The sequence below is a fragment of the Thermobia domestica genome, chromosome 16 (genome assembly GCF_964235325.1).
Source record: "Thermobia domestica chromosome 16, izTheDome1.hap1.1, whole genome shotgun sequence".
Classification (NCBI taxonomy): Eukaryota; Metazoa; Arthropoda; class Insecta; order Zygentoma; family Lepismatidae; genus Thermobia; species Thermobia domestica.
Window position 1 is genome coordinate 9246068 of NC_137469.1, and position 12081 is coordinate 9258148.

General features: G+C 40.7%; 1 protein-coding gene across 1 annotated transcript in view; it reads right to left on the bottom strand.

Annotated features, from left to right (window-relative positions):
- Window positions 1-619: 619 nt before the first annotated feature.
- LOC145672904 (cytochrome P450 4C1-like) overlaps window positions 620-12081 on the bottom strand; it is a 114892-nt gene continuing 103430 nt past the window's right edge. The window contains exon 12 of the mRNA XM_081742105.1: window positions 620-1763. Within this exon, the coding sequence (XP_081598231.1) occupies window positions 1603-1763 (161 nt within the window). The 3' untranslated portion in view covers window positions 620-1602. The remainder of the gene's footprint in view (window positions 1764-12081) is intronic.

A 12081-nucleotide genomic window follows, 5' to 3' on the forward strand; every position in this document is an offset into this window, starting at 1 on the left:
GTTGGAAATACATATTTTCTTAAATCGTTATATAAACGAGATTGCCTCTGTTAATGTTGTTCTCTTTTGTGTTTTATAACACGAGAGGAAGATGGATTATTGTCACTCATCGTCGCCATAAAACTCTGCATTCTACAATTTCAAATGAGCGGGGTCGGCGCGCGAACGCATACGCATGCGCAGTAAATACTATATGTCCAAGGACTGGTGAGGTTGAAATAAAGCTACATCTGTTGTTAAATATTGCGTTTATTATCACAAAATACAGGATAAATTCGGATATTTTCATTTGAAATTATTATTTTAGTAGGGATTATATTGCGGTAGGATACTAGTGCAGTGAGTCCAACAACCAATCACTGGTCATCGACCAACTGGTAGTCAGGTGGGTTTGTTTACATCTACTTATTTCTAAGGCTGGAAAGAGATTAGCTCAGTTGGGCTAATCAGTTAAAACTGATAGCGTATGAGCCCTATAAAGAGCAAATCTCCTGTCAGTCACACGGTTCAAACTTATCTTAAATGCTCTGCTCCTATCCATCCTTTGATATTTAATGCTTTTGCTTAAGCATTAGTATATTTCCCTCTTTATAAATGTAATTATAAATAAAACAGCTAGTAAATAAAAACGCTATTTATTACTGAGAACATAGTTAGGACATACACTCAAATGTAGGACTACAACGAAAATATATAAAATAAAATGAAAATATAATATAAAAGACAGAGGTAGAAATACATGAAAAGTGTAAGAGAAACATAGTTCTATGAAGAATGGGGAAACAGAAAAGCTATCATTATGACTTAATTATAATTGAATAATCTAATGCAAGGTTTCTCAATAGGGGGGTCGCGACCCCTAGGGGAGTCGCGAGAGGGTTTCATGGGAATCGCAATGATACGCGGATAGATAAATATAATTTGAATCTAAGAAGGCAAAATACTTTAAAATATTATTTGGAATGTTGTTGTGATAAGCATATTTTTTATATTTATACATACTGTTAAGAATAACAAAAAATAGGTCTACTAAACACTTTCAATAGGTGCAGAATTGTTTATAAATCAATTTAAATGAAAGAAGTACGATATGAAATTAATGAGAACTTCATATCTACCTATTGGACCTCCGCAATAGGTATATTAAAATCCCACACAAGCTTATTAAAAAAAAAAAAAAAACGAATTATATGGAGTCGCTGGCAAGGAGATGTGATAAAATAGAGATCGTGATACGAATTTGGTTGAGAACCATTGATCTAATGTAAGTAACCACACGGTAAAACATTATTAACTCTCTGAGAGCATTATAATACCAAACTGAGACTAATTGTTTATATCTAAATAATGGATGAGATTCTGTTCTTTAATCTCATGTATTTGTCGGAATCAATGGACGTAAAGAGGTTGGCCGGGTTTCATATGCATGACGCGAAAATAGACATTACATTGCATTACAAATCCAAAGACAAATTGAATCAGTTCGAGCAGTGTGAGTCATGATTCAGAAAACTAACAAACTTACGAATAGTAATATTACTTTTATTCGGTTTTTTTTTCTTTTCTTTTTTTTTTTTTTTTACAGAAACGTTTTTGTTTGCACTAGTTCCTGGGGAACAGTTTTATGTTAATTCCATTTCCAGATTTCAAAATCATCTGCGCTTCCAGTTCCAGGTTTTCCATTGTTCCTACTGATTCTACTCGGAAATGACGGAGAACTGTTGAAATTACAGCCTTTTGTTCTAGCATTGCAAACTTCTGACCTATAACACAGAAGATATACAAGTGTTAATCAACAATGTTCAGCTATTTAAGGTACATTTAAAGAAGTAGTAATCACTAACAGCCCACCCAACAAGGTGCATGCTAGGCATAACATTCATTTACTTACCTGGTACTTGAGGAATGTACATGTCATGTTCCCAGCATACGTCGCTAGGTAAGTACTCTTCGAGTAATTTCTGACATTTGAAATGACTTTTACATGAATGTGAGGGACGTGAATAGCATATACCTCATGTACCACGGGCCGGTCGCGCGTACGTTGCTACGCACTGTGATACTCATTTGTCTACGCCCGCGCGACCAAGGAGAAAGGTGGGTTTGAAAGACGGCAGTAGTTGATCGTGAGGTGTGTACTGATTGTGTTTAATTAATAAAAAATAAATTTGGAACATCGTCTACAAAATTTCTTTTTCTTCGAGGTAAGTTACATATGACAGTCCAACAACTATTGTTTTATATTATTGGTAATATATTTACTTGATTTGTATTCATTTCACATGTTCTTCATACCACTTATGTGTTCGAACTACAGACATAGGTATGTTCCTATCACAAGTACAGCACATGATTTCTTTATTTGGTATCTTCCAAGTACATACCTATGTATTTAAAGGAACATTCCTGACGCATGCCTAGTACAGTCCTGGCATATGCCAGTAAATGTGTCAAACACATACTCGGTTCGTGATATACACATAGCAGGTACACTCCTCGATATGTATTAGGCACGTACTTTAACCTTATTCCCTTCATGTGAAATTCACATGATTTCTCTATTCAAGTGCCTATCATGTATATTCCAATGTACCTCAAGAAACATTCTCTACACATGCCTAGCTTATACTTGTATAGAGTGGGACATGGCAGAAAGTTTCTCCTATATTTTGACCATCTTTTCGGCCAGTGGTATCGAATTAATAGTAAGGAAGGAATTTGATATGGTCCAGGATTTATTATATTTATTCATTCATAATTTTTTGTTATTCAAACATAATACCGTTATGAGAGAGCATATGATGTAAATGATGACGTCCATAACAGCACAACATGTGATAGGAATGTGTCATTTAGGTGTCCCAGCAAATTTTTAGGTACCCGACACTTGGCACATATGATACTCATGTGCTAAGTATGTACTTCAGCTACCTACAGTTTAGGTCCTTGTTACACCTAATTGATATCACAGGGCCGCATAGGTTCTGTTGTTTTTATAATTTTGGGTGTTTTATATGTATTTGAACATGCTGAAACCGAAACTGGTACTAGTTTTTTCATAACACGTAAGATTTTTTTACAATTCACGATTTATATATGTTGATTGCGGTATGCATGTTTAAGCGTAATTCAACTGATTGACGCTAGATGTCACAACAACGTGATGAAATTATCCATGCGGTAATAACAATAAATGTGTTTTAAATGTAAGTAAGTTTAATTTAATTAAATTAGCGAAAATTTTGCCTGCATGAATATTTAAAATATTTCTATATCAAACCTTGTTATCTCATTTCAAATAAATTTCATATTTAATTATCGCAAGTCTTAGATGTGCTTCAATAGTATGAAGTGTTAATATCTAAGGTTAGTTCACGGAACTGGCCACCTGGAATCTCTAACCAGGTAAAAAAATAGGGTATCCGTAGCTGGCGGAGAGAAATAAGCAAGTCCCTAATATTTCCATCCCATTGGTTAAATCGCGAGCTTCTAAATACGGTTGGATTACTTGCCTCCTTGAGGTTCAAGGAAACAACCGTCGAGTTGATTTAAAGCCTCCACGGAGGCTAACACACCTAACTGGTCTTATCTATTGACGACACTGCTATTGTTCTTGGTTTTACGGCTTATTTGGTATCTCATACTCGGGCTTAGCCTACCAGACGGCTTTCACGATGGCGGACTCTGGCGTAGACACTGGCAAATCCATAACCGGTCGACACAAGCTACCTGGCCTCATTTCAGGACCTTCCGGATGTTCGACTAAAGTGGAAAAACGAAAAGAGCGTTCAAAAGACCTAACTGCTCGTACCAGGAGCGCATCTCAAAGTTCCATTAACTCTGTTGCATCACTCTCTTCAAGAATCCAAGGTAGCTATGCTACTCGTTTGCAGCTTTCACCACCTAGTAAAAAACCGCATAAGACTTTGGATATTGAGATAGGTACCAACAACATGGAAACCGAACCATCTGCAGCTTCTGATTATTCCAATCCACCATCTGCAACAACCTATTCATTTCTATTGACGAAATTCGACGCTAAATTTGCGAACGAGAAACATATCGCCATACAACTTCGCAAATATCTCCCTCGAGCTTCACTAAAAGAAATTATCAAGACTAGAAATGGATACATCTTTAAAACAGAGGATCCTAATTTACTCAGCACTATTAAGAACAAAGTGCCTATAGATACGTTTGGCAAAGATGCTCAACTTAGCAGCCTTAATGCATCTAAACAAAAACAAATGCCTCCTCCAAGACGTACACCACTGCTATCTGTAGTTATTCGGGGTATCGATCCTTCCTACACCGATGAGGAGATTCAAGAAGAACTAACCTACGAAGGACACACTCTCCAGAAAGTTCTGAGAATCCGTAACGCTACAGGCCCTACATTCATGGTTCGAGTTTTAACATCATCGCAAAGCACCATAGATAGTCTGCTGACAAATGGCGCATATATATATAACAGGAAGCATCGTGTCGAACCCTCTCGCTCCTCTGCACCAATGCCTGTTCGTTGTGAAAAATGTCAGGCTTACAATCAGCACACTACCGCCAACTGTACTAACACCAACGTCTGTGGTTACTGCACTGGCGAGCATTTAACACGTGCCTGTCCAAATCTAGAACGGCCACCTACTTGTTCTACTTGTCACGAAGCACATCCGACATATAGCTATAAATGCAAAGGAAAACCTGCTCCTGAAGTAAATCATCCAGAATATGTAGTACCATTGCGCACACATAATTATTCCGAGGATGTTCCTCCTACTATGGACTCACCTATAACAGTGCGAAATCTTCTTTCTTTCCTCACGCTTACCTTACAAAATATCCAACCATTTCATCGCTCTCACGTCTTACAGCAAATTACTCACGCAGCAAGAGAGATTTTTCATGTCAACTTCTATGCAACTTATTCAGGACAAAATGTATACTTTCATACCTCTCGCTTGGAAACCACTGTTTAGCTTTGTCTGTTTCATCATGGCCTTAACGTTTATATACCTTAACATTCGTTCACTTCACAAAAACAAACCTTTATTCGAAGCGTTACTACTAGAGGAAAGAGCCACAGTCTTTATTCTTAATGAAACTTTCCTTACTCCATCCATCTCTTGCCAGTTTCCTGGCTACACACTGATCAGGCAGGATAGCTCCCTTCCGCTCAAACGAGCCAATGGAGGAACAGCTGTGGGTTTTCCACATCGTGTTCCATCTCGCAGACATCATTGCAATTTACCTGGTCTTCCTGAGTACCTACTACTTACATTATACTTCCGTAACGTAGCCATCACTGTTGCCACCATTTACATCAGACCCGGCCATCCACTACCTACATCCTTTGTTCAGTATATTTCCGATAACTATAAACGTTTCATAATCATGGCCGATTTCAACATGCATAGTAGATCAGAGCAAGACAGAACTACATTCCGAAACTTCATTACAACTCATACGCTCGGTATCATTCACAATCTGCCTAAACATACAAGACCTATCTCACAAACTACCCCGGACATCGTCATTACTTCAGCTAATCTAGCCTCCCAAGTACATATTGATATTCTTGATCCAGTCGGCAGTGACCATGTTCCAGTTAAACTCCAGCTCCGTACAACTACTAACAATTCCTCTAATCATTTCCAGCGCACTAGTCTCCGCTTTGACAAGGCAAACTGGGCTCTGTATCGAGCTCATCTAATGACAGCTATAGAGCCATTAGAAACACCCACCACAGAAGATGAACTCTATGCTCGTATCGACACTATCACAACTACAATCCAGGAGGCAAGTTTTCTCTTCATACCAGTTTCTACCTCCATACCGTACCAGCCTGCATTACCTCCACAATACCTAACATTCGTTACCCGCTCTCGACAATTTTATCGAGATTATCAAAGGACTGGCAATCCTGAATCATTTCGTCATTATCAACAACTTCAGCGGATGGTCCGAAACTACATATGTGCTTACAAACTACGCTGTTGGGTTAAAACGTGCAATTCATTATCTGATACCAATCATCCCACAAAGTATTGGAAACGTTTTAACACTCTTTGTGGAAAGTACACAAAAACACCTTACCCACTATTACAAGGGGAATCTCGAATTCAATCAGATACAGACAAAGCCAACGCTTTCGCTGATTTTCTTCAAACAATATTCACACCTAACAGGTCTCCTCCTACTTATCGCCATCCAGCAGACGCAGTCAATACGTCATCTCCTTCTTTACAGCCTCATCTACACCACACTCTTCCACTTAATCAACCTTTGACAGAACCAATTACAGTTCAGGACATCATCACTGTTGTTCGAAATAAACGTAATAGTGCACCAGGATTCGATAATATCACTTACCGACATATCAAAGAAAGTCCGCTTTCATTGCTTATTCTGCTTGCCAGCATCTTTACCTTCATACTTCGAACAGGCTATTTTCCTATCCAGTGGAAGACTTCAAAGACGTTAATGTTTCCAAAACCTCACAAACCACCTGAAAGCGTATCATCGTATCGTCCAATACAATTAACGTCTACCTTCAGTAAAATCTTAGAACGCATACTTGTCCGACGTCTACATACGTACATCGATAGACGCCACCTTCTTCCCATCCATCAAGCAGGATTTAGACCAGGCTATTCTATCAACGACCAACTGCTTCGCTTATCCACTATGGTCACACATCATTATAATTCCGTCAAGCCATCATGTCTTGTACTGTTTGATCTAGAGAAAGCGTTTGACAAAGTTTGGCACTTAGCACTTATCTATAAATTAATACGGCACCGTTTTCCTCTCACATATATCCGTCTTATTTACAACTTCTTAGTGGGTCGCCTTTCCTATGTTTCTATTAACAACTGCCTATCACACCCTATTTTTCTGCTATCCGGAGTTCCTCAAGGATCGGCTTTATCGCCACTTCTGTACATTCTCTACGTTGCTGATATGCCTCCACTACCAGATAAAGTCCATCTTTTTCAGTACGCCGATGACACTGCATTCCTTGCTTTGGGATCGACTATCCAATCAATAAACAAATCTTTGCAAACGGCTATTAACGATTTCCTCCGCTGGTGTGATAAATGGCAACTTACAATTAATGCCACGAAAACCCAGGCGATTGTATTCATTCCCTCTAAGAAAACCTCAAGAGTACGTCGAAATCCCAACCGCCTCACACTTCATGTCAACCATACACCTATACAGGCACGCTCAACAGTGACCTATCTGGGCATTACATTCGATAGACATCTAACATGGAAACCACATCTACAAACAGTCACCGCCAAGGCTTACAATAGACTAAATCTTCTAAAGAGGTTAACCGGAACAACATGGGGCTTGAAACCTACTACAGTATTAAATACCTACAAAGCTTTCCTACGACCGACTCTAACATATGGTCACACTGCTTGGATAGCTGCTGCACGCTCTTTCTACGAAAAGCTCTTAATCTTAGAAAGACATGCACTACGTATTGCATTTCGCATTAAGTTACCTAGCCCAACAGCAGAATTATACAACCGCATTGAGTTTCCATCTCTACAGTTTCATCTTGAAAAGTTACGTCTCACCTACATACACAATCGTTATGAAGCACACCATCCTCTACTTCTGACTACTATGCATCATATGGCACTCCACCCAGCAGCATTTCGATATTTCCATCCACCGCTATCACTCCTGTATACTCTGTACTGCTACACACTACCTCCTGATGCACTAGACCTGGAGTTACTTGCTGACTATCAAATTCATGACCATCTTCCGCTCATCTTCCCATCCTATGTTTCACAATAAATCCATCCACAACTCCATATAACCTATATATTGACAACTAAGTTGCATCTTATACATCATGTAATTGCTCGGCCACCCTTTCCCTGCCTGATGTTAAGGCCCGCAAAGGTCCTTAAGTCTTTGATCGCTATAACAAGCTTTAATAAATAACTCTGAGACCCTCTCAAAGTCAGGCACATCTACTGTTCTCATACTTCAGTTCCCTAAGAGAGGGCATAACCCTCCAACAGGGTTCTAGCCGGAACGGCTAGTCACTTACCAAAAAAAAAAAAGTTAGTTCACATCTTTCAGGTCGATAGCGATAGCAATATCAATATCGACTATAACAGCTGTGACGTACCAAACGTCAGAACGGCTGCTTTTTGTAAACCTGTCCACGATCCTGGGACTTGCTCGTCAGATATTCGCTGAGCAACAGCTATCAGACTTATCTCAGCCAAGGGTAGCTCGTTGCGACACGTTTAGACTGGGGCATTTCCTCACCTAAGCCACTATCCGAATGGGTGGCTTCTACCTGCTTACCATACCTTGTTAGCTGTTTTGTGTTTTTTGTGCTAATCATCATATCATATCATATCATGGCTACTGGACCTCAAGCTTCTACAAATCTTTCTTTGGGCCCCTCCGCTCCGTCAGCATCTGCCGACAAGCGAAGGGAGAGCTCTAAACGCACCTCACGTAGCGAAGTTCATCATAGTCAGCCTCAGTCACCTCAAGCAAAGCGCCATCACACCCTCAGTGAATCATCCACCGACTCAAACTCATCTCATCGCATGGACGCTGAAACTTCTGCTATTACATCTGTCAAACCTACTGTTCATTCATTTCTGCTCACCAACTACGATCCTCAATACCTCGATCTGAAGAAACTGTATCATCGTATCACCAAATACATCCCACGGACAAGCATCGCTCAAATCATCTATACACAGAAAGGCATCATCATTAAAACACCAGACGATAAATTCGCTTCAACACTTCGTAATACTTATTCATATGAAATCTTTGGGAAGAATGCATCTGTTTCTAAGCTCAACACTCCATCAGCCAAACAACCGCCGCCACCACGCAAACAACCTGCTCTGTCTGTCGTCATCCGAGGTGTTGACCCCTCCTTCACAGACGAAGAAATCACACAGGAACTCCAACTTGATGGTCATTCTATCATCAAATGTCTTCGTATTAAAAACGCTCAAGGAAACACATACATGGTTCGTGTACTAACCAACTCACACGACACCATTGATTCTCTTCTTTCAAACGGGCCTTCATCTATCGCAAACGTCATCGTGTCGAGCCATCTCGGTCTCCTGCACCTCTTCCTGTGCGCTGTGAAAAGTGCCAGGTATATAATGACCATCCGACTGCTTCCTGTCCTAATCAACTTAAATGTGGTTTCTGCACTGGCCCTCATAGCACCCGCAATTGTACTAATCTTAAAGACACTCCTAAATGTTCCACCTGTAACGAAACTGGACATGCCACTTACAGCTACAAATTCAAGGCTAAACCTACTGCGGATCCATTCAAGCCTGAATTAACCGTACCACTGAAACCACATGTCACTCAAACAGCTTCTGCTCCCCACGATGTCTGTCAACCAATCACAATTACACAGTTCTTATCGTTTATAACTGTTACCCTTCAAAATATTCATCCTTTATTGCGCAACCATATTCTGTGTCAAGTTCAACAAGCTGCCAAAACCATCCTCAACATCAATTTCACAGCTACTTATTCTGGCCAAACTGTTTACTTCCATTCTGATCCATTGCAAACTGATGTTTAAACCTCTCTCACACATCATACTGCTTTTAATTAATATGGATCTTAATTTTCTTTTTATGAACATTAGATCGTTACCGCAACATAAGATCTTATTTGAACAACTCCTCTTTGAAAAACATATTTCATGTTTCCTCCTAAACGAGACTCATCTTACGGCCCGCAAGCACGTACACCTTTCAAATTATACCATGCTGCGACACGATAACACGACTCCAGCAAGAAGGGCTAGTGGTGGAGTAGCTATCGGTTTTTCGCCATCTCTTCCTTTCCGCCGTGCTACTCCTCCCCTTCAGCCATTACCTGAACATCTAGTTACTACCTTGTATTTTAGACAGCTTAACATCACGGTTGCGACAATCTATATTCGTCCTGGACATCCTCTTCCATATCAGTTTATTCAATATATCTCAGACAATTATCGCACTTACATCATTCTAGCTGACCTCAATTTTCACAGTCGCACCCCCCGTCAACAGCAAGATTTTCACCACTACCTTCTAACTCGTACTTCAGGCCACTTTCATCCGTTACCTAAACCCACTAGACCTAGTAGTAACACGACGCCGGATGTTGTTATTACTTCTATTAACCTCCAAACTCGTTGTAGACTTGATGTACTAGATCCTCTTGGCAGTGATCATGTACCGATACTTCTTACCATCACAACGCCACGTCCTGCTTCTAGTACTACTTCTGAACCTCCTCGCTCTTATCCAATGTTTGATAAAGCCAACTGGAATGGTTACCGCACCACACTCGAACATCAGCTAGAAACTGTCCAGGAACCCACTACAGAAGACGATCTTTATGTTGCGCTCGATACCATTACTGCTGCCATCAACACTGCCTCTGTCCAAAACATTCCGGTTCGCACCGTTCATACTTACAAACCAGCTCTTCCCCCTCATTATCTAACGCTTATCAAACGTTCCCGGGCTCATTATAGAGACTACACTCACACAGGCAATCTTGAGTCTCTCCGTCTCCACCGTCAGTATCAACGGACTGTCCATAACTACATAGTTGCTTATAAACGCCGTCGCTGGATCACTACCTGTAACGAACTTTCCACCACCACTCATCCCACAAAATACTGGAAGCGTTTTCACCAACTCACTGGCCGCTCATCTCGCACACCTTACCCACTCTTAGACGGAGACCAACCCCTTGCTGACGATACTGCGAAAGCAAACGCCTTTGCCGATTACCTTCAAGGCATTTTCACTCCTCTTTCACCTGATCCGTCTCTACGCCGCCATCCAGCCGATAATCTCAATCTTTCAACACCAGATCTTCAACCCAATTCCAGTCACCATCTCCCTGCAAATAGTGATCTTACTGCTCCTATTACGGTTGAAGATATACACATCACAGTCGCCAGAAAACGTCAGTCGGCTCCAGGCGCTGATCGTATTTCTTACCGACATGTGAAAGAGGCTCCATATATTCTTCTTCATTTACTGGCTGCTATCTATACATTTATTTTACGCACAGGCTTCATTCCGACTTCTTGGAAATCCTCGATCACTCTCATGTTTCCCAAACCAAACAAGCCTACACATGCTGTCTCTTCGTATCGGCCCATTCAGCTCACGCTAGTGTTCAGCAAAATTCTAGAACGTATCCTTGTTACGCGTCTGCACCGTCATCTATCCGCTCATAATTTACTTCCTCTTTCGCAAGCAGGCTTTCGCCCTTCCTATAGTATTAATGATCAGCTTATGCGCCTTACAACCCATATTTAACTGCAGTTCAATACATCCAAACCTTCCTGTCTGGTCTTATTCGATCTGGAAAAAGCTTTTGATAAGGTATGGCATCTTGGTCTTATATATAAACTCCTCTCTTTCCGTCTTCCTCTGTGTTACATCCGTTTCATCTTCCACTTTCTCTCTTGCCGCCTTAATTATATATCTATCAACAACCACCTCTCCCACCCCATTTTCCTGCATTCTGGAGTTCCTCAAGGTTCATCATTATCTCCGTTATTATATCTCTTATATGTAGCCGATTTTCCTCCATTACCTGGCAATATCAGTTTATATCAGTTTGCCGATGACACAGCCTTCCTCGCAACCGCAAACACTGTCCAAGAGATCAATCGAACACTGCAGATTGCAATTGACACCTTTCTCGCTTGGTGCAGACGCTGGAGATTGAAATTAAACGCTGGCAAAACACAAACAATCATATTTCTTCCTCCGAACAAGCGCTCACGCGTCTATCGCAATCCGGCTAACTTCTCTGTCCATGTCGACCACGTTCCTCTCCAGCCACAAAACACTGTTACATATTTAGGCATAGTCTTCGACAGACATCTTAAATGGACAGCCCATCTGAAATCCATATGTGCCAAAGCCTACAATCGTCTCAATCTTTTACGCCGCATCACTGGTACAACTTGGGGCCTAAACACCCGAACACTTTTAACCACTTACAAAGTTTTCCTTCGTCCCGTTCTTACCTTCGGTTTTACTG